The sequence below is a fragment of the Muntiacus reevesi genome, chromosome 4 (genome assembly GCF_963930625.1).
Source record: "Muntiacus reevesi chromosome 4, mMunRee1.1, whole genome shotgun sequence".
Taxonomy (NCBI): Eukaryota; Metazoa; Chordata; class Mammalia; order Artiodactyla; family Cervidae; genus Muntiacus; species Muntiacus reevesi.
The window spans coordinates 137,487,445-137,510,623 of NC_089252.1; the positions used below are offsets into that span (position 1 = coordinate 137,487,445).

General features: G+C 40.2%; 2 protein-coding genes across 2 annotated transcripts in view; both read right to left on the minus strand.

Annotated features, from left to right (window-relative positions):
• Nucleotides 1-2,642: 2,642 nt before the first annotated feature.
• CCER1 (coiled-coil glutamate rich protein 1) lies at nucleotides 2,643-3,875 on the minus strand. Its single transcript, XM_065932874.1, has one exon. It carries the CDS (start codon nucleotides 3,873-3,875, stop codon nucleotides 2,643-2,645), a length of 1,233 nt encoding a protein of 410 aa, XP_065788946.1.
• Nucleotides 3,876-13,789: 9,914 nt separating this feature from the next.
• Nucleotides 13,790-23,179, minus strand: part of EPYC (epiphycan) — a 36,785-nt gene continuing 27,395 nt past the window's right edge. Inside the window, exons 3-6 of the mRNA XM_065935487.1 lie at nucleotides 19,620-19,778; nucleotides 18,110-18,312; nucleotides 16,600-16,695; nucleotides 13,790-13,960 (exon numbers count right to left, since the gene is read on the minus strand). Coding sequence (XP_065791559.1) covers nucleotides 13,790-13,960; nucleotides 16,600-16,695; nucleotides 18,110-18,312; nucleotides 19,620-19,778 — 629 coding nt within the window. The remainder of the gene's footprint in view (nucleotides 13,961-16,599; nucleotides 16,696-18,109; nucleotides 18,313-19,619; nucleotides 19,779-23,179) is intronic.

Sequence of the window (23,179 nt, forward strand, 5' to 3'; positions counted from 1 at the left end):
TTTCATCAAGCATACTTACCTCTACAACTAAAGATGGGGTTTATTCTGAGCCATATGTGTCACTGGTACTCTTGAATCATCAAGTGGTGTGGAGCGTCTCCATGGTGATCCAGTCATGCTGAGCAGCAATGCCCAGGACCCCTTCATTACATGGGAGTGGTTGGGTAGGTCTCTGAAAAGTGTAATAGGTGTTCTGGGATGTGCAAACCTCCCACCCTGTGGCATGATTTAATCATTTCATATCAGCCTTCAAGGTTAGTAAAGGGGTCATCACAATATCTTGCTTAAAAAAAAAAAAAGCTCAGGTAGAGACTCACCAATGACTTCAATTCTCCTTTCATTATTATTATTATTACTTTTTTTTTTTTGCTGGACTATTCAGAAGATCTGGATAGTGCAGAAATGAGTGGATAATATGGCTTCTCTCTCACTTCTCACTGGCTGCTCCTTCAGGACACGCCGGTGCTTCTGTACTCTGTTCCTCCGATCACCAAGCTCCTCCCAGCTCTCTACCTTTAGCCTCAAGTCACCCTCTCCCCACAGCGAAGAGTCCCAGCTTCTCTCCTGGGCCCCCTTGTGATACATACTTTCATAGTGGTGCACTTCCTTTAGAATTCTGGCAGTGGCCAGTTTGTCTAACTTCATTTAGTGTCTGTCCTTTGGACTAAACTACAAGAGGGGATTCTGCTTATTCACCATCGTATCCTAATCACTGTGGTCCCTGGCTCCTGGTAGTTCCATAATTATTTGGTAAATAATGGTTCCCAAACTGAACTGTTGAGGCATTACTCATATCATTTGCATCCCTTCCAGAGACTAGTGGATAATGTCTTGTGTATGTGGAGGCAATTAACATGTGCTAAATTTTGTCATGTAAAAGTGGAATATTTTCTAATAATAATTTGAGAACTGCCCAGATATGATTGTGAAGAAATTCAGTCCTAAATGAAAGTGTTTATTTAATGAGAACTTAGTGATTACTTGAGTATCTTGGAGAAAGTATTTTTAGACTGTGACTTGTAAGGATTTATCGATCAGTATCAGCAGCAGGATTCTTGGTTTCCCCCTGTGCATTAGAAAGGCATATGGGTGGTCAGTTTTATAGGTCACCATAAAATTGCATCTTGTAGAAAATAATGATTTCTTAAGAGCATAATGTTTGGTTAGTCACTGCTATAGTTTGGACTGTTTAGTGTCATTAAAAAATAATCCTACAATCTTTGTGTTAGTTTTTCTTCTTACATTCATCCTGTTGACCACTGAATAAGATGTCTGATATTCAAAAATAAGAATTGAGAAGCACAGCAGTTTCATTCAACACTTTAATTATTTTATTATCTTTTTTAACAGCTTAAGCTTATCACCCCCAAAAGCTGCACTAAAATCAGCATCCAGGTAAGAGATCACCCTACAGTCTTCTCTTCATTAAATACTGAATGGTGGTTCAGACTATACTTAGTAGTATAGTTTGTCAAAAGATGTGATTTTTGAGAAGCTGGACCCAAATCCCTCATTTAGGGGAATTTTGGAAATATGCTATGACTGGAACTTTTATTAAGTTATGAGAGTCAAGGATCCAAGAACTGTATTATTCCTAAAAATATCTGAATAAAAACTGTTATTCTGAATGCTGAATTCTCCATAGGCAATTGTTTAGACATCAGAAACTAGTTCACACAAGCTTGCACTTAAACATGTTTTACTCTCCTTTATAAGGAAGACAACTGGGAAAGAAAATTAAAAAAAAAAAAAGATATTCCACCCCCAAAAGGCCAATCATCTTTAAAAATTTCATTCTGCAAAAACTATTTTTATTATTCCTGTGATCTTATGACAAGGAATATATCCAGGAACAAGGCTTCAAAATCTATGTTCCATTGTTTGCAGTTACCTTAGATTTTAACTAGGTGTGCAAGTTGACTTCTGACCATGGGGAATCCTCTCCATTCATGGATTTATGGATTGCGGAGGCCATGGCAGATAACCATTTCCACAGAAGCAACTTCATGTTCTTCTGAGGAAGATCCATAGCACTGTGGGACAAGGAATATAAATGAGCGATGCCATAAGAGACTGCAAACGGGGTTACCAAAATACAGCCCTCAAAAAGGAACTCTGAAGGTGGAAAATCTATACGGAAAAAAAATTAAAATAGGTATTTTAAAATGGTTTCAGCTATCATGTTAAAGGTACTGACCAACATTTAATAAACATGGTACATGCTTCTTAGGCATCTAACAGTCAAAATAACTGTTCATTCCAAGTTCATTAGGTAGAGATGACCTATGAAGTTGTTATAAAAGGAAACATTTTCAGCATTGAGAGAATTATTTAAAAAAAAAAACAAAAAAAACTCAAACATCTAGAGGAGTAAACACCAAATGAAAATATTCAAACTGTAGTAGTAAAATATTTGGCCTTTAATCATTTCCAGTTAAATTATATTTGAAAGCTCTCCCTCCCCACACCCACAGTCATACACAAACACACCAATTTTTAAACGTTTTATAATGGCCAAAGATGGGGTTTACATAGATAAGTTTATTAATGGAACTCACTTTTTCATTAGTTTTTGACAAGTGGCTAATTCATTTTAGCCTCCAATCAGTTCCATCGCATTCCTCAATCCCTTTCCTGATGTCTTAACAGTTAATGTCCTGTACCATGAAGAGTGTTTCCTGTGGCACTTGGGGAATTCTCTCTTGGGGGCTTAAATACGTACAGTTCATAAAGTTCTCTCTCTCTTCTTCAGCCCCCATTAGGAATGATAAAGGCATTTCCAGAGGCAAACGATTCTCTTCCTCCATCTGCTCACCCTCCGCCAGCCCCTCTTCTTCCTCTGCTATCTCCTCCGCTAAATCCTCCTCCTCCTCCTCCTCCATATAATCAGCCTCTTCGCCCTCCTCCATATAATCAGCCTCTTCGCCCTCCTCCTCATCTTTGGCCTCTGCCTCTTCATCCTCCTCCTGCCTCTCCAACTCCTGGCCATCACACTCCTCCTCGTCACACCACTCCTCCTCCTCCTCCTCTGCCTCCCCTTCCTCTTCCTCCACCAGCTGTGAGGTGCCCGACTGCTTTTCCTCGTCTGGGTCAGGACTGAAGACGAGAGAGGGATTCTGCCCAAAGCTGTACGGAGTATCTTGCGGCGCCCCGTCTTCCTGGCTACCGCTAGGGGGCGCGTCGTTTCCGAAGGCGCCCTCCCGGGAGGCTGTCCCCCACGCCTGGGCCTGCTGCGCCCGCAGCGCCGCCTGCTGGCGCTCTAGCTTCTCCTGCTGCCGCATGTCCTCGTAGATCTGGTTCATGATGAACTGCGTGGTGTTGCGCGGCGCCCGCATACCGGGGGCGCGCCACCCGTACAGGTTGACCGGCCGCAGCAGCATGCTCAGATCCACCGGAGGGCTCCTCTGGGCGGAGCGGCGAGAGTGACGGCGCAGGCCGCGGCCCCGGCGACCCCAGCGCTTCTTCCTGCCTGGGGGCCTCACCCAGCCAGGGTTCCAGGGCCCGTGGCAGCAGGAGCAGCAGCAAAGGCAGAGCGGATGCAGGCCATACATCCGGATCACTTGCACCCGGCCCGGGGGCTTCCGGAATCCCGCCGGAGGTGGGCGCCAGGGCCCTCCCCAGCGCCCCCAGTTAGAATACACGGCCCAGTAGGGACACCGGGGTGGCTGGAACCAAGGGCCTGGACCGTACTGCTGCTTCGGCTGGTTCCTCGGGGGCTTGTGCTCGGCCTTGGGACCGTAGCGAGGCCGCCGCCTGTAAACGGGAGCGCCCCTGCGCCTTCGGGGGCCGGATGACCAGGTGCCTAACGGGGCAGAGGATGCCCAGCCGCCGCCCAAGTTAAGAGGATCCTCTTTTGTATCGAGGGTCTGGGTCATGATTCAGGGTGCTCCAAGAGGTCGACACGGTAGCGCCCTAGAAGCTGTCGTCGCGTTTGAACAGATCTGACGGTCTCAAGGGCCTCGTTTCTCTCTCTGTCCAGCACCACGTGCCCGCCGCTGGGATCACGCCTTTGTCTCCAGAAGGATCCCCGCCTCTCTGCTCGCTCAGTCGCTCTCCACGTAAGCTCTGATCCTTCGCACCCGAGTTGTCTTGCCCAGGCGGGTTGGGTGGGACTGGGGCTGGGTAAGGATGATGGGTGAGGAAGGTGTTGGTGGGCAACACGCGGTGAGACCCGCTCCCGGGTCCCACGCACACCAGCCTCACTGGATGCGCGGGCTGGGGCCGGGGGGAGGCAGGGGTCGTGCCGTTACCTTGCTGCTCCCTCTCAACCCAGGTGCTTCACCATCGCCGTCCGGGCTGGACTGGGGTGGCGTGGGCCGCGGCAGCCTTTAAATACCGGCCGGGGGCCTCGCGTGCCCACCGCATCCTTGGTTGCCCCGGGAGACAGCCAATTGGGGTTGAGGTCGTTCTCCCTGGGCGTGGAGGTGGGGTTCCGGCCGGAACCAGGTGCCCAGTGAACATTCGCAGGGGGCTTGTGACGTAGGTCTTGCGGGAGGGAGGGCGGAGGCTGGGTTTGTGCAGCCCGCGTCAGGAACCGCCTGAGGCCGTTTCTTTGCACCCTCGGACCATCTTGAGGTGCTGGGTTAGAGAGATGGACCCTCAGCCAAACCCAGAGGCGGGTTGGGGAGAAACTTGTCTGTTGAGAAATAATATCCTACGCCTTTGGGGTGACGGAAGGGATAAAGAGAAAGCCCCTAGAGTCGGAGACAGGGCACCATGCCTTACATTGTGGCCCCTGCGCTAACTTCCGGAGCTGTTTCATCATGCATAAAACCAGATGGCAGACGTTCATTGCGTGTGCTTACTCTGCAGGTGGGCTCATGGCTCACAAGCCTCACACCTACTCTGTGAGGTAGGTATTGTTACCACATTTCGTAGGTTAGGAAGCTTAGACGTTAATTTACCCGAGCTTGTGAGGTCACTGAATTTAAGGGCTAGTGTTTAAACGTATTTGACCTCAGAGCCCACATTCTTAGTGAGGTTACTGCAGTGCCCAAACACCTTAAACAGTCCTGTGATGAAGAGAACAGGGAATCTGTATGGTCAAGCACCGTCCTAATTGTAGTATATCATGTACATGTGCTTTGATTAAACATTACCAGGATGTATCCCATGGGTTTGTTTGTACTGTGCCAATTGTTTTTCTTTTTGTCTTTTTGTTAACCAGGCAGCATGGTGCCTTGGGAGCCTCTGTAATATTACAGTTAAGAGTATGGGCTTTGGTGTAAATAGACAAGAGCCTACCCTGAATGATTCCCTTAAGTCCTGTCAGACTCTCCACCACCCTGTGGACCATACCCTGCCAGTCTACTCTGTCCGTAGAGTTCTCCAGGCAAGAATATTGGAATAGGTTGCTATGCCCTCCTCCAGAGTATCTTCCTAACGGAGGGATAGGACCTGTGTCTTCTGCGTCCTCTGTGTTGGCAGGTGGACTCTTTACCACTAGCGCCATCTGGGAAGTCTGCTGCTAAGTCACTTCAGTCGTGTCTTACTCTGTGCGACCCCATAGACTGCAGCCCACCAGGCTCCCCCGTCCCTGGGATTCTCCAGGCAAGAACACTGGAGAGGGTTGCCATTTCCTTCTCCAATGCATGAAAGTGAAAAGTGAAAGTGAAGTCGCTCAGTCGTGTCCAACTCTTAGTGACCCCAAGGACCACAGCCTACCAGACTCCTCCATTCATGGGATTTTCCAGGCAAGAGTACTGGAGTGGGGTGCCATTGCCTTCTCCGCTGGGAAGTCTAGGTTTATCCAAATCTGTAGAAGGTGTAACCATCAAGAGGAGCCCTACTCTCCCCTACTGTAAACTATGGACTTTTGTTGATAATGATGTGTCACTGTAGGTTCGTTATTAATAAATGAACCACTCTGGTGGAGGATGTTTATAATGGGGAAGAGAGTATATATCTCTGTACCTTCTTCTCATTTTGCTGTGAATATAAAATTGCTCTAAAAAAGAAGGGCTAATAAAAAAAAAAATAATAATGGCTTCCCTGGGAGCTCAGTGGTAAAGAATCTGTTTGCCAGTGCAGGAGACTGAGGCTGGATCCCTATATTGGGAAGATCTCCTGGAGGAGAAAATAGCAACCCATTCTCCAGTACTCTTGCCTGGGAAATCACATGGACAGAGGAGCCTGGCAGGCTACAGTCCATGGGGTCGCAGAGTCGGGTATGACTTAGCAACCAAACAACAACAGTAAAAAGTAGAGGTGCTTCAACTTCAACTCAGCAATTATTCACTTCTGGAAGCCTCCAGTTCCTTACCCATACCATGAGTATAGTTATAGTGCCTGTTGCATAGAATTATGTTAAGGATTAAGTATCAATTAAAGCACTTAGCAGAGGTACTCTGTGAGCACTTAGTAACTGGGAACTAGCATCATTGTCATACTTACATGTTTTAGGACTTGTCAAGAAATTGATACAGTACATGTAAAGATAACTAACCTTATGCCTGAAGCAAAAATAGACTAGATGTCCCCATCCTTGTGTCCTTTTTCTTGTCCCACTTTTGAAAAACAGCAGGAAAGTGCCACCAGCTTTGACCCTACAGAAAACTATCAAGTATATTCCTTTATTGCCTTCCTGTGCTCGGTGGAATTGTGCAAAATGGAACACTGCCCCCTGGGAACTGAGTCCATACAAGCTTCCATTAAATGACAGAGAAGCAGAATGTGGGGAAGCCCTGATGCTTGCAAAGGTCATTGATACCTTCCTGGTTGAAAATTGAGAATAGTACAGGGGTTCTTGGATCAGCACTCCACCCTTTGACGTGGGACTTACCGACTCCACAGACATCATTCAAGTTCATTTGCTCTGTGGTTTGCTGAGGAGACACGTCTGCTTGAGTCCAAGGGCAGAATGCTGACATTTTAAGCCCCCAGTGTCCATTTTTGGACAGACTCTCACACACTTGGTGGTGACTCACCCCCTGATATGCTGAACTTGGAACTGTGCTATTCCAGATTTATTTTTCTAAGAACATATATGGTATATGATATTGAGTTTTAATTGAGATCTTTAGAAATTGAGCATATTGATTAGTGGAATTCCCATCCGTTTCTTTCTTTAAAAAAAGATTACCTCAAGGATAATTAAGGGCATTTTTTTGATCAGTTGATGTGAACTTTATATAAGTAATACTGGCTTTATACATTTTTTCCATGGTGAGATATATATCTTTCATATCTGTCCTCCCTACTTAATAACATTAATGCAGAATTGTCTTCCTTTTCTTAAGAGAAGCAGCAAATTACCATTTATGAGTTTTGTTTTTTTCAGTAGATTTACATTATAATACTGCTTTTTCATGTACTGGTAAATTACCCAAGAGAATTAGCACCAGAGCTTGTTAAGCATCACCATCAGAAATGCAATTAAGAAATTATAAAGACTTTTAAAATTGACCCGTATTCTTCAAATATTGCAAAAGGAAATACTTTGATTCAACATTAAAATCCAACACACCATATTTTTATATATTGTATCCATCTAGATTGCTACATTAAAAATTCCAACAAACTTAGTCATCCATACTTAAAACAATGTGTACATACATTTGTTTTCTCAGCATTTCCAAGTGTTGGGATTCAGGAACAACTTCACTGTGTTTTCTGCTCAGGATCTCCCTGGGGCTATGATATAAGCATTTGGCTGTTTGTGCTCTCATCCTGGAGCGCAATTTGGGAAAATCTGTTCCCAAGATCATTCATGTCATTGGCAGAATTTATTTCCTTGTGGCTGTTTAACTGAAGGCCCTAAACTTTAGCTTGCATGTTGGCTGGAGGAAGTCTTCAGGTCTGGAGGCTAACGGCAGGTTGGTGAGGACAACGGTGGTCCTAGAGGCAGCCTGCAGATCCCCATCACGGGCTTCCTCAAAGTGGCCACTCACTCCCTCACACTGGCCAGGAGCCTCTCCTTTGTGCTTCCTAGCACGGTGAACACTCAGAGACACATACATGTGTGTGTCATAATCATGGGGCTTGGCTTTTGTGACATCCCTGAGCTTTGTCATATCCCCTTGGCTGGAAGCAAAGCCCAGGTCCTACCAGCGCTCAAGAAGAGAGGTTGGATGCCAAAGGCACGTATACCAACAGGCAGGCAGGAAACCATTGGGGATCACTTTAGTCTGCTTGCACACATTTCAAGTAAAGGCAGTCAAATATGTCCTTTATAGCAACTAGTTGCAACCTGGGAGATTTTAATGATACTGCTGCATTTTGAAATTCTAATGAGTGCCATGTAACAGCATTGATTTTGCTATGTTTTATGTTATTCAGAGCATTATTTTGTTAAGTTGAAAACACTGCAGTCTTGGTTGTGCATTTGGGTGACTTGAAAAGAATGAATTCTAACACTTGATGGCAGTAGTAACTCAAGATTCAGTCAGTAAAAGTTCTTATACCAAAGAAACTGAAGCTAGACACTTTATAAAAAATATTTTATCACATATATCAAGTTACTCCAGGTTGCCAATATTAATTATCTTTTTTTTCCTGGAGTGGTAGAATTGGGTATATTTATTAGATTTCAGCATTTTTTTGACTGGAGTTTGGAAAACTCAGCTCAGCTAATTAAACTTGTAAATAAAACTCTTCAGAGAAAAGTGGGGTATACCTGATACATTTGGTCAGAGAAATGAAATGCAAAGCATATTTCAGATTTATCTTTGTAATCAATGTGTTGCTATGATATACAAAAAGTAATGTAAACATAACTCCTTTTATGCACTCTCAAAAACTTGCCTTTCTCCACCCTGAAGATATTCATGTAGTTTAAAATGTAGTCGCCATCTAGTGGTTACAGAGACTAAATGCAAGGTATTAAGCCTTTCTGACTTTTTGAAAGTGAGAAAAGGATTCAAAATTACTCATTGCTTTCTCTCTGCAATTTGGAAAAGTTGTGGTGTTTGAAAGTTAATGAGGCACCTTGTACATCAGGGAATGCCACTGTGATATTTTCCATTTATGATTCTCATATTATTTAAGTAAATTGTGAAGGGAAAGTTTGTAATAAAATAACTACAAAGACAGTGTTGCTACAGATTTAAAGAGAAGTAAGGATGTGAATTTTACACTCATAATAGTAGTCTGTGTAGGTATTATTTGCTATTGCCTTTTGAAAATATTACTAATCCTACAACAACTCAAGGTTTTCAGAGGATTAGCAAAATATATTGTAGTCCTATTATCTGAGAAATATGTGTATTTGGTGAGAATTACTTAGGAATTTCAATATGGAGATGTTTGCTTATAAATAGTTTTAAAGTACACTATAATATGGGACAATAAAATGCAATGGCCTCCTCCTTGGAAAAGAACCTGTAATATTTAGAGAAAAAGAAATGTGTATAGCATATTCATGAAGAAAAACTGTTGCTATAAGGAAAAAGATTGTGTTTAATCAGGGATCAATTTTAGAATCAGAGCTTTCAGTTAAGAATGTGATGTGTTTAAAGTGGTCATTTAAATGGGATACATTTAAAAGGAATGCTATTATTACATACTATATTTTCAGGGTTATAGTACTTACTTTGTCCTTATAGAGTTGATGATGAATTACATCTGTAAAGGAGCCTTGTGAGTAGGCAGTCATAATGCACATGAGAATGTCAGCTGACCCCATAGCTTTTGCATAATGATACTCTTTTTATCCCAGTATTTTCTTTTCTTTCTTTCTTCCTTCCTTCCTGTCTTCCTTTTTCTTTCTTTTCATTTTTTCCTTCTCTTTTCATTATTTCTTTCTCTCTCTCACTCTATCCCTCCTCCCTCTTTCTTTCCTTTGACTACAACTTCCTACACCCCCCTCTCATGATTTTGTAGTCATGGTGTGTTGAGAAGACTGTGAGAACAGAGGGGTTTTCTATGTCATTTGTGGGGAGATCTGAGATCATTAGTAGTTTGTGTGGGCAGGGCATTATGAATTTATGGACCCTTTCCTCCATTAAAAAATAAAAGTTATATTTTATATCATGTTGCTATAAACACTAATATATTCCAGGCTGGATTCTTTATTGCCTGTTTACTGTTATTATTATAATTGTGTGTTTTCTTTTTATTGAAAAGCATATGCAAAGTTCTGAAAATGAGTAAGTCAGCCTTGCCTGCTGGGAGTCTTTCTTTACCCTCCTGGTCCAAAGTGTCTCAGTCCATCTTTCTGCTGAATTTCTGGAGGTTGGGTATCTGGAAGCCTACTCTAGAACCCAGAATTGTTTACTCAAATGTGACTCAAAGGCCTTTGGCCATTTGGAAGTCACTGTGTCATGCAAAAAGATAACTCTGAGCTTGGCACCTATGTTAGTCTGTTTGGGCTACCATAATATCATACCATAGACTGAGGATAGGATATCCAAGATCAAGGTCTCAGCTGATTTGATTTCTATTGAGAACTTACTTCCTGGATTGCAGATGGACGACTTCTCATTATATCATCACCTGGCTTTTCTTTTCTTTTTTTTTTTTTTAACTAATTTATTTAATTGGAGGCTAAATACTTTACAATATTGTAGTGGTTTTTGCCAAACATTGACATGAATCAGCCACGGGTGCACATGTGTTCCCCATCCAGAACCCCCTTCCCACCTCCCTCCCCGTCCCATCCCCCAGGGTCATCCCAGTACACCAGCCCTGAGCACCCTGTCTCATGCATCGAACGTGGACCAGCGATTCACTTCACCTATGATAATATACCCGTTTCAATACTTCGCTCTCAAATCATCCTACCCTTGCCTTCTTCCACAGAGTCCAAAAAAACTGTTCTTTACATCTGTGTCTCTTTTGCTGTCTCACATATAGGGTCATCGTTACCATCTTTCTAAATTCCATATACGTGTGTTAGTATACTGTATTGGTGTTTTTCTTTCTGACTTTCTTCACTCTCTATAATAGGCTCCAGTTTCATCCGCCTCATTAGAACTGATTCAAATGCATTCTTTTTAATGGCTGAGTAATATTCCATGGTGTATATGTACCACATCTTTCTTATCCATCCGTCTGCTGATGGGCATCTAGGTTGCTTCCATGTCCTGGCTATCATAATCAGTGCTGTGATGAACATTGGGGTGCACATGTCTCTTTCAATTCTGATTTCCTCAGTGTGTATGCCCAGAAGTGGGATTGCTGGGTCATATGGCAGTTCTATTTCCAGTTTTTAAAGGAATCTCCACACTGTTCTCCATAGTGACTGTACTAGTTTGCATTCCCACCAACAGTGTAAGAGGGTTCCTTTTTCTCTGCACCCTCTCCAGCATTTATTATTTGTAGACTTTTGGATAGCAACCATTCTGACCAGCGTGAGACGGTACCTCATTGTGGTTTTGATTCGCATTTCTCTGATAATGAGTTACGTTGGGCATCTTTTCATGTATTTGTTAGCCATCTGTATGTCTTCTTTGGAGAAATGTCTGTTTAGTTCTTTGGCCCATTTTTTGATTGGGTCATTTATTTTTCTGGAATTGAGCTGCAGGAGTTGCTTGTATATCTTTGAGATTAATTCTTTGTCAGTTGCTTCATTTGCTATTATTTTCTCCCATTCTGAAGGCTGACTTCTCACCTTGCTTATAGTTTCCTTCATTGTGCAAATACTTTTAAATTTAATTAAGTCCCGTTTGTTTATTTTTGCTTTTATTTCCATTACTCTGGGAGGTGGGTCATAAAGGATCCTGCTGTGATTTATGTCAGAGAGTGTTTTGCCTATGTTTTCCTCCAAGAGTTTTATAGTTTCTGGTCTTACATTTAGATCTTTAATCCATATTGAGTTTATGTTTGTGTATGGTGTTAGAAAGTGTTCTAGTTTTCATTCTTTTACAAGTGGTTGACCAGTTTTCCCAGCACCACTTGTTAAAGAGATTGTCTTTTCTCCATTGTATATTCTTGCCTCCTTTGTCAAAGATAAGGTGTCCACAGGTGTGTGCATTTATCTCTGGGCTTTCTATTTTGTTCCATTGATCTATATTTCTGTCTTTGTGCCAGTACCATACTGTCTTGATGACTGTAGCTTTGTAGTATAGTCTGAAGTCAGGCAGGTTGATTCCTTCAGTTCCATTCTTCTTTCTCAAGATTACTTTGGCTATTTCAGGTTTTTTTGTATCTCCATACAAATTGTGCAATTATTTGTTTTGGTTCTCTGAAAAATACTGTTCGTAGCTTGATAGGGATTGCATTGAATCTATAGATTGCTTTGGGTAGTATACTCATTTTCACTATATTGATTCTTCCTATCCAGGAACATGGTATATTTCTCCATCTATTTCTGTCATCTTTGATTTCTTTATGACTTTTCTTTAGTATAGGTACACACACACACACACACACACAATCTCCTTTTCTTCCTCTTCTTATAAGGTCACTAATCTCATCATGAATGCCCTACCTCATGACCTCATCTAACCCTTATTAAACTCCTAAAGGCCCCATTTCCAAACACCATAACAATGGGGAGGGGGTTATTTAGGACTTCAATATAAAATTTTGGGGGTAAGCATTCAGCTCATAACAACTTCCCTGTCCAGTCTGTACACCATTTTCTTGTATTCCAATACAGGGAAAAGATGCATTCATGGTATATGAGACAGGACAGTGAGGTGAAGTAGAATAGGCCTTTGGGGTCAGCCCTTAACCAGTGGCAAGTTGTTTAAGCTTTCTCTCTTATATGTGGTTGGAATAGTCATTGCTATCTTCAGCTCCTAGGATGTTGTGAATTAATACATGCAGAAAACCTTAGATGCCTAGTACATCTTTTGTGTTCAAGAATTGGTTCCTATTGTAACAATATACATTCTTGTAGTAGGCTGATATATGTTTTCAAAATCAGTAGAGCTGTGTGACAGTTAACCTGTCAGATTTTGTGTATGTTACAAATCAGTTCAGTTCAGTTCAGCCGCTCAGTCGTGTCCGACTCTTTGCGACCCCATGAATCACAGCACGCCAGGCCTCCCTGTCCATCACAAACTCCTGAAGTTTACTCAGACTCATGCCCATCGAGTTGGTGATGCCATCCAGCCATCTCATCCTCTGTCGTCCCCTTCTCCTCCTGCCCCCAATCCCTCCAAGCATCAGGGTCTTTTCCAATGAGTCAACTCTTCACATGAGGTGACCAAAGTATTGGAGTTTCAGCTTCAGCTTCAGTCCTTCCAATGGACACCCAGCACTGATCTCCTTCAGGATGGACTGGTTGGATCTCCTTGCAGCCCACCAGTTAACTAATAATAACTAATAATTAGGAAAGGTCTAAAATCAGTTGGCAGGTCTTTAGGATGATAAAATATTATTGTTAAAATACTGAAGCTATGTGTATTACGATTATTTGCTTGTTGTGATTATAATGAATATTTTCCACAAGGCCCTCATAATTTTCAATTATTTTTATTCTTTTCTTAATTTTCTTTAATTAATTTGAAAATAAAAACATGCTTTAGTAAAAAAAAAAAAGGAAAGGTTTAATTAAAACATTTAAATCTTGGCAATATACCTACACTGTTAATTTTTAATTTTTATTATGATTACTTTAAAATTATATAGGATATGAATTCCTAAAACTTGAAAATTACATGTGATTTATAAGAATATCTATGAAATATTTTCTCTTAGTCTCCTATTTTTGTACATTTTTGGTTTATTTCTGATTCATCTGGTTACATTGCTATCATATATTAAAACTTTTAGCTGTATTTTATGTACTTATATCATCTTCCAGAACATATTTTGAAAGTATCATGCTGAGGTTTCTTTTTGAAGAGAGCAGGAAGAATCATTTTGTTATAGGAGGCATCATAATGCTAACCATTATCTGAAATCAGACAAGACTCCCAATAGGCAAACGAGGTAGGCACATGTAAGCTTGAGGAGTTTTGCTGAGATTGATAGGGTTTCCATCCAGTCGAATATCCTCTAATGCCTTACGAATATAAGTCAAATTTTTAACATTGCAGAAGGTATCTTCATGCATCTCCAGAATGTTGTTATTCTAAAAAAGATTAAGATAAATTACTAGATGAGTTATCACCTGTTCCTCGTATTGATTAATAATATAGTCCATTTTGCTCCACCCCTGCTTTTACTCTTTCATTCCTTCTCTCATCCAGAAATGCACATTATGCAATTGTTATATATGTCAACACTTTCTAAGCAGTGAGGATAAGCCAATAAACATGAGAAACATGTGCTTGCCTTTATGGAGCTTACTTCAGTAATGGGAGTATAAGATACTGAGATGAAAAAGCAAATTTAAAGAAAACAAATTATTTCCAAAAATAATCTGAACTAAGAAGAAAGGAAAGTGTTTGTGAAAACTTACCTTAAGAGACAGCAGTGGAGCTGAGAATGGAATGACAAGGAGGCAGGGGCATGGGAGACTGCTGAGGTAAGAATGTCCCAGACAGAGAGAATGTCAAGTTCAAATTCTGAGTAATATGCAGGGAAAGTTCAAGAATGAGAAAAAAAATGTCAAAATGGCTGTTGGGTTGAAAGATTTGAACGTGACTGTTAGGGCTTGTTAGGGCTGTTAGTGTTGCTCAAGTCTTCTGTTTCTCAGTATATCTTGTGCCTCATTGTTCTATCCATTATTGAAAGTGGAATATTGAGGAATCTATTATTGTTGAATTGTGTTTTTCTCCCTTCAATTCTAATAGTGAAGTCCTTATAAATTTTGAGGCTTTGTCGTTAGGTACATATGTATTTATAACCCTTAAGTCTTTCTGATGGATTGACTATTTTACAAAGTGTCCATGAGAAATAATATAGATTTAGTGCCTATGCACTATTCTATTTTCTTTGATAGGTAATAGATACTCAGTTAATAATTATCATGCTTTATCTTTAAGTCATTATCATGTATCAGTGAATGCAGCACCCACTTTATAAACTAAAACTGAGATGCAGGGAGGTTTAGATATTTGTTCAATCATTAAATAGTGTCAAGTAGAATTTCAGCCCAGGGAATCTGCTTTTGCCAGATCTGTCATTCTTATAGTATGTTGGAAAATATTTTTCAAATGAATCACAAAAAGAGATTTTTATAAGAGCATTAAAAATAAATATAAAATGAAGACAATGTAAATTAAAAACAGCTTTATACTGGATGTTGGTAAGGTGATTATGACAGAGAAATATTTTTAAATATTCACTTGATACTTTTTTAAACCTTAGAATAGGGAATATAAAGCCAATCACTTAAAAAAAATCTTAGATTGCATATGCAAGCACATTATGTTTAAATATAGCATCAGAGACCTGGTTACTCTGTAGACTCAATATCAGCAGACAGTAGTAATGAAATTTAATTCAGAATTGGAAAAAAATTTCCAGTTCCTTTTATGGTTCCCTTGAAAATTCTCTTTCTAATCCTAAACCAGGCAAGAAATTCTCATTGACATAGACATTCACCCCCAGAAAAAGAGAAAACCAATAGAGAGCCATCCAGAAACCAGATAAGGGCTAGAAAGGGCATCACATTAAGGAAGTTAAATAGTCAGAAAAACTCTCAAGAGCTAGATGTCTAAGAGTCATAGACAGATACACACACAAAGACACCAGAAAGAAGTATGGAAAGATGTAAATAGGGATGGAAGAAAAGACACAGAAGTAAATAACTACAGAATCCACAGAGTAAAGAAGAAAGAATCAGACTTGCTCTCACATAGCAGAATCACTTCTTGAGATGGTTTATACTTTTCATCCTAAAAGACTGTAATATTGCACTATGATATTGTGTCTTTGAGCACATAATGGTTATGTTCTCTACAGATTTATTCCACAGAACAGATGAAATTATTACAGAAAGTTGATTACAACTGTATACCAAAAGTTACATCTGAAATAAGAAGTAATTTATCTTTCTTTGTTTCAACAACCAAAAGTGTTTTTTAATTGATTATATTGTAATATACTTCAATGGAATATATTTGGTTGGCCAAAGTTTGTTCGGGTTTTTCCATAACATCTTACAGAAAAAAACATGGACAAACTTATTGGCCAACCCAGTATTTAGAAAATATTAGATCGTAACATTTTGAAAATGTGTTTTCACTCATTACTTCAAAGATAAAATGTAGCTTAAAGGAATTTAAAATAACGCAAGCTTTCAAATATGTTGGTTTAGAAAAAACTGCATTTTCTTAATCCAGAGAAATGAAAGTCCATCATCTCTCAGCAAATAGGAATGTCCTAGGATTGACTTTAACTCAGTTCATGGAACCTAAAATCAGGAGCTAAAACTGACATTTTTTTTTCCCTCTGAAAGCTAGAAATCAAATTAAATTTTTCTTTCTCTCTTATTCTCTTCTATTTCTAATCTTCACACATTTCTTCAGCAGATGAAGCTCTTATTTTTTAAAAAAGAAGATTTGTGTGCCAAAAAGTTGCATTATGAGGAGGCAAAGAATGAAAATAAAGACTAAAGTTAGTTATCAGAAATAAATCAGTATAGATGAGTCATGAATGTGCAGACAGCTTGTACTCAGAGTGAGAGAGAGAATAAATGAGAGGAAAAAAAAAAGCTATCACAGTGTATTAACATGCCATCATACAGCTTTTGCATCGTGGCTTCTCCCGTCTGCATCCGTTTTCCATGGATGTGTTGGGCATAACTTACTAGTATTAGCCTACCTGGAGGTGAAGGGCCCGCAGATTTTCTGGGAGTGGTAGCGGGATGTGGTCCAAGTTGTTATCCGTGAGGTAGAGATGATGGAGATCGTACATATCCTGTAAACATTCCAAGTGTAGGGCCTTAATAGAAATTAGTGGTGCCACAGTCATACGGTTCATCCCCTGTTTATGAAACTATTTGTAAAATAACACATGCCTGTTCAGGTCTTGTTTTCTAAGTTAGTGTAGTCGCTCAGTTGTGTCCAACTCTTTGCGACCCCATGGACTGTAGCCTACCAGGCTCCTCCGTCAATGGGATTTCCCAGGCAAGAGTACTGGAGTGGGTTGCCATGCTTTCTAAAGTCGAGGCAAATTAGTTTTCTCTTTCCTGGACAATTCAAATGAGTTCCACAAGAATTGATATCAAGCAAATATCTCTCGATGTAAATGAAACATCTTTCTTAGTCTCTGGAAGAACCTACTTTGTCCACTCTAACTTTCTCAGTTTAAGCAAGGCATTGATTTCCCACATAGAGATTCTGCAATAAAATTTTGAGGATTATGGTGGGAAATAACAAGAAGTTCCTTCATGTTACAGGAATGGGGAAATGAGAAATTCTCCCCGAGAAAATCCTACCGTCTCCAGTGCAAGTAGCAAGAGGGCACCCTAGCAAGACAGAATATACGTTTAGATACGACCAGGTCTACTTTGACCAAATGTCACAGGACAACTGTGACTCACTGTCACCCATGCCAATAGGCTCTGAGTGAGGGGACTAGATTTGATCTTTGCCAGGCTCTGATGAGGTGCCCTAACTCCCTTGCCTGCCACAGTGGTGTTGCAGGAGTACTAGTGGAGATACAGGCTTTCTACCATTGCCCAGGGCTAGTGAATGAATCCACACAACCCCTTGTAGCCTCCATGGAAGTTGTGAGATGTCCTTTCAAACAGTAACTTAAATTTATTTGTTCAACAGATATTTAGAGAAGCAGCTCGAAGGGAGTTAAGACTGGGTAAGAAAGCCAAACTGGTTACTGTTGTCAGACTCTCTGCGGTCATGCCAAGCAAAGCCATTCTAACCTCAAACTTATTTCCTTCACTTAGAAAACAAAATTCATAAGACTTACTGAATCCATCCCCCTTGCAGATAATTTAGAAGGTTTTTACCCTTAAGGCATCACCCACACTCTGTACTGTACAAGTAACTGTCCTTCCAACCACACAAAGTACCGTCCTTGAGTGGAGCCTTGGTAAATATGAATCATTTGGCTGATAGCATTTGTAAGTGCAACTTAACAGACTGGTGCTCCACCCACTTCTTATTCCAGCTTTGCTTTCTCCTCTTAGTTCTTGAGCAGCTTCAGAATGTACCAGTATTTCCCAAAGGCATGACACATAGTGTTCTAAAGTTTACTTTAGGCATTAAAAGTCTCATCAAATTGAATCCCTTTGTGGAAATAAAAAGGCTAGACACTGATGGCAAAGGGAACGGGAAGATTAAAGTATTTCATATTCAAACTTAAAACTCACTTTAAATGCTTCTTGCTTTATTCCTTTCCTTCCAAGTCTATTGTTGCTGATGTCAATAAATCTCAAAGTGGTTGGCAATTCTGGGAGCTGCCTAATTTTGTTGTCACGCAGGACAAGCTCTCGGAGTTGAGGCAGCTTTCTGAATGCATCTTCATCAATCTCAGATATTAAGTTTGATGTCAGATCAATCCTTCTTAGATCATCTGGAAAAAAAAAAACAAACGAGTGAAGTAGTTGAATATGTTTCACTCACATAAAAATATAAATGTAAAATTTCCCACATATAAACAAATATAAACATGAATTAGCAATAGTTAATGAAACAATTATTTCTAACAACTTTATAAAAACTTAAGAGACTGCAGCTGCTGCTCAGTCATGTCCGACTCTTTGCAACCCCGTGAACTGTAGCCCTCTAGGCTCCTCTGTCCATGGGAGTCTCCAGGCAGGAATACTGGAGTGGGCTGCCATGCCCTCCTCCAGGGGATCTTCCTGACCCAGGGATTGAACCCCTGCCCCTATGTCTCCTGCACTGGCAGGCGGGTTCCTTACTACTGAACCACCTGGATTTCCTCCAAATACTATTCATATTTATGCACTCCAAAGTGTAGCCTTAGCAAAGAAATTGACACGTTATATTCCATTATATTTAAAATCATTGATCTTTTTCCTATATTCCTCATAAATTTTGTCTGGATCTTACTATTTAAAATATTTTTTTTCTCTGTGCTGGCAGATTATTATATTTTCTAACAGTAATAGATGCATTAGCATGAAAATACACAGGCATTAGAAAGAAATTTTCAAATGATTAAAACACTTAATGAAGACAAATACCAACGTTCTTCAAAGTTGGCAACAATCATAAGGTCAGAATTTAGATTTGCATTCATCAATTATAAAACAATTGTGCTTTATTTTTTTTTTAATTGTGCTTCAATGGAAGTCTATTTGAACAAGCCAGATCCTATTAAATAGGATGGTCATGACTTTCTGCTCTTATTGTGATAATGTGATAATGAGTTTTAGCCTATAAAGTATAATTATTTGTGATTTTTGTTTACTTGAGACTACTTTGAGAATATCAACAACTATATAGTTTCATGTGCCTAAGTCACATCACTTCAATCATGTCTGACTCTTTGTGACCTCATGGACTGGGGACTTCATTGGGATTCTCCAGGCAAGAATACTGGAGTGGGTTGCCATGGCTTCCTTGAGGGGACCTCCCCTATGCAGGGATCGAACCCATGTTTTTTATGTCTACTGCATTGGCAGGCAGGTTCTTTACCACTAATGCCACTTGGGAAATTCATATAGTTTCATAATGACGTTTAATGATTCATCATTCTTTCTTATTGTAATTAAAACAAACCTTCAAGCATACAAATAAGTAAAAATTGATTTATGAGACATATTTTGATATTTATGTTTCATTTTCAGTGCCAACATTTTATAATGCAAACATTTAAGAAACAAAAGGGAAGGATATTAGTGCCAGCATTCATACTTAGGCTTGCAAAATCATTTTTGTTGATTTTTTTAATTCTGTTAAAACGGGAATAGAAATAAGCTGTGTTCTTGGGCAGCGGAGGAATGGCATCAAGTTCATGGTCATCACAGTATACGGTGGTACTTATACAAGTACACAGAAGGCAGGTTGGAAAGTCTAAAAGAGAGGCAAATAATATATGTAAGTGACAGGCAATTTCTAACAAATAATGGGATTACAAATGTTTACTAAGCAAGATTACAGTCTCATATAGAGTATTCTGGAATATTTAATATCATCTTATGTAGTTTTCTATAAATAGAATACTTATTTATAAGTATAATATAACAGTCAAATATAACAACTCAGGCTGCCCCAATAATGAATATATTCTTTGTAATATTTTAAAATTTTATTTTAAATTATTTACTGAATATAGCATGATTGTTGCTTTTATATTTATTGAAAATTCTATTTTCAGAAGTAAATATTAAGATTGCATATCTTATAAATTTAAAACATCACATATAATATTTTTATTAGATCTTTCATTCAGTATTTAAACACGCCACTGAAACAAAATCAAGGGAAAAGGTAGGGCAATTATCATTATTAATTCACTCAATATGCATTTATTGAATCTTGTCTATGTAAATTGCACTGTGCTAGCTGGTGAAACAGTGGTAAGCACAGAGACACAGTTCTGTTTCATGATCTGCTATGTAAGATGGATGTTAATCACACAAATAAAATGATGATTGTGGTAAATGTCATGGAATATCATAGAGGCATACAATAGGAGAATTTGATCCAGTCTGAGAGTCATGGTTCTTTGAGGAGGTGATAACTGAGTTGAAATCTGCAGGAAGAGCAGGACCTGACTGTTGAGGTGAGCTGAAAGAGTCTGCAGGCAGAGGACGCAGCATGTGCCAGGTCCCTTCACTCTGGGGGAACTGAAAGGTGGTCCCTGTAGCTACAGCACAGAAGCATTGGAATATGTAGGATGCATAACACACAGGCCTTATGGGCTGTGTTACAGGTTTTGTCTCCTGTCCTAAGGATGGGCAGGAGTATTACATGACCAGATTTGCATGTTACAATATCACCCTGCTTGAAGGTGAGCTGGAAGACTGATTGATGGGGGGTGGGGGTGCAGAGTGGGATGGACATAGGGGCAATGAGTTATCAAGATAAAACATGGTGCTTGCTTGGCTTTGATAATGTGCTAGAAAAGGCAACAGATCCCCCCTAAAAAATTCAAGTTATATTACATCTCCATTTATTTATCTATTCTCTCTCTCTCTGTCACTCACACACACACACACAGCCCCCTCCTTCACTCTCTGCTTATTGTTTTTATTGGTCTTATAGAGGACAGAGAGCTTCTAAGGGAGATAGAGAAGCAATGGTCAGAAGAAAAGAAGGATAGTAGATGGTCAGTATTATGGAGGCCAAGTGGAGAGAGAGTCTGAAGGAACAGGGAATAGAAAATAATCTAAATCTGCTGAGATGTCAGTTAAGGACTGAAAAATGTCTCTTGGAGTAGTTACTATGGAGGTTATAGGAGACTTCGGTAAGCGCTGTGGAGTGATAAGGCTGGAAGCCAGATCACAGTCCCTGAAGGAGGATGTAGGAAGTGAGGAAACAGTTACAGAACATGCAGACAATGTTTCTGAGATGTTTGACTGTAAACAAAAAGGAAAGAGAGAGAGTGATAACTATAAGACATATTTGTAGTGTGTATGATGAGGAAATGGACTAAAGTGGGAGAGATTTGAAGAAAAGTATCCAAAGGGAGAGAGATTGAAAGTAAAAAGGGCAGCAGGAAATGGAACCAACAACACAGTGGGAAGCATTTACATCCCACACGAGGGAGCACAGACAGTGCCTCTGTTGTAACAGGAGGAAGGGGAAGAGGCGAGGATGTCTGTCAGGCAGTTCAGTTGCTCAGTCTTGTCCGACTCTTTGCAACTGGCTTCCCTGTCCATCACCAATTCCTGGAGCTTGCTCAAACTCATATCCATCAAGTTGGTGATGATATCCAACCATCTCATCCTCTGTTGTCCCCTTCTTCTCCTACCTTCAACCTTTCCCAGAATCAGGGTCTTTTCCATGAGTCAGTTCTTCCCATGAGGTGGCCAAAGTATTGGAACTTCAACTTCAGCATCAGTCCTTCCAATGAATATTCAGGACTGATTTCCTTTAGGATGGACTGGTTGGATCTCCTTGCAGTCCAAGGACTCTCAAGAGTCTTCTCCAACACCACAGTTCAAAAGCATCAATTCTTCGGTGCTCAGCTTTCTTTATGGTCCGGCTCTCACATTCTTACATGACTACTGGAAAAACCGTAGCTTTGACTATACAGACCTTTGTCAGCTAAGTAATGTCTCTCCTTTTTAATATGCTATCTAGGTTTGTCATAACTTTTCTCCCAAGGAGCTAACGTCTTTTAATTTCATAGCTGCAGTCACCAAACGCAGTGATTTTGGAGTCCAAGAAAATAAAGTTGGCCACTGTTTCCATTGTTTCCCCATCTATTTGCCATGAACTGATGGGACTGGATGCCATGATCTTAGTTATTTGAATGCTGAGTTTCAAGCCAGCTTTTTCACACACTTCTTTCACTTTCATCAAGAGGCTCTTTCTCTTTCTTCACTTTCTGCCATAAGGGTGGTGTCATCTGCATATCTGATGTTATTGATATTTCTCCCAGCAATCTCGATTATATCTTGTGCTTCATCCAGCCCAACATTTAGCAGGATGTGTTCTGCATATAAGGGTGACAGTATACAGCCTTAACGTACTCCTTTCCCAATTTGGAACCAGTCTGTTTTTCCATGTCCAGTTCTAACTGTTGCTTCCTGACCTGCATACAGGTTTCTCAAGAGGCAGGTCAGGTGGTCTGGTATTCCCATCTCTCTAGGAATTTTCCCTAGTTTGTGGTGTCCACACAGTTAAACCTTTTGGTATAGTCAATAAAGTAGAAGTAGATGTTTTTCTGGAACTCTCTTCTTTTTCAATGATCCAATGGATGTTGGCAATTTGATCTCTTGTTCCTCTGCCTTTTCTAAAACCAGCTTGAACATCTGGAAGTTCATGGTTCATGTACTGTTGAAGCCTGGCTTGGAGAATTTTGAACATTACTTTGCTAACGTGTGAGATGAGTGCAATTGTGTGGTAGTTTGAGCATTCTTTGGCATTGCCTTTCTTTGGGAGTGGAATGAAAACTGACCTTTTCCAGTCCTGTGGTCACTGCTGAGTTTTCCAAATTTGCTGGATGTAGATGGAAATGTATGTAAAATATGTAGAGCGTGGATATTGATGTAGGTAAATTATGTGTCTGAAAATAGAAAGACCAAAAAGCCGTTGACCTGAAGATTGTATTTTCTTTGTGTAGGAGGAAGCTAAGCTCTCTGACTAGTTTGAGGAGTTTTGGGGGAAGGAGAGAATGGTTGTGAGATGTGAGATGAATGGAGAAAGTAAAATAGCCATGAGAGACAGAAGAAAGAAGTGATGGAAGACTTTCTTGTGATTGCTTGGTGATCCTCATTTAGCTGAGATTTTGCTGGTTTTAGCAC

Excerpts from the sequence above, each read along its gene's own strand:
- CCER1 (XM_065932874.1), bottom strand. The coding sequence starts at position 3,875 with ATGACCCAGACCCTCGATACAAAAGAGGATCCTCTTAACTTGGGCGGC.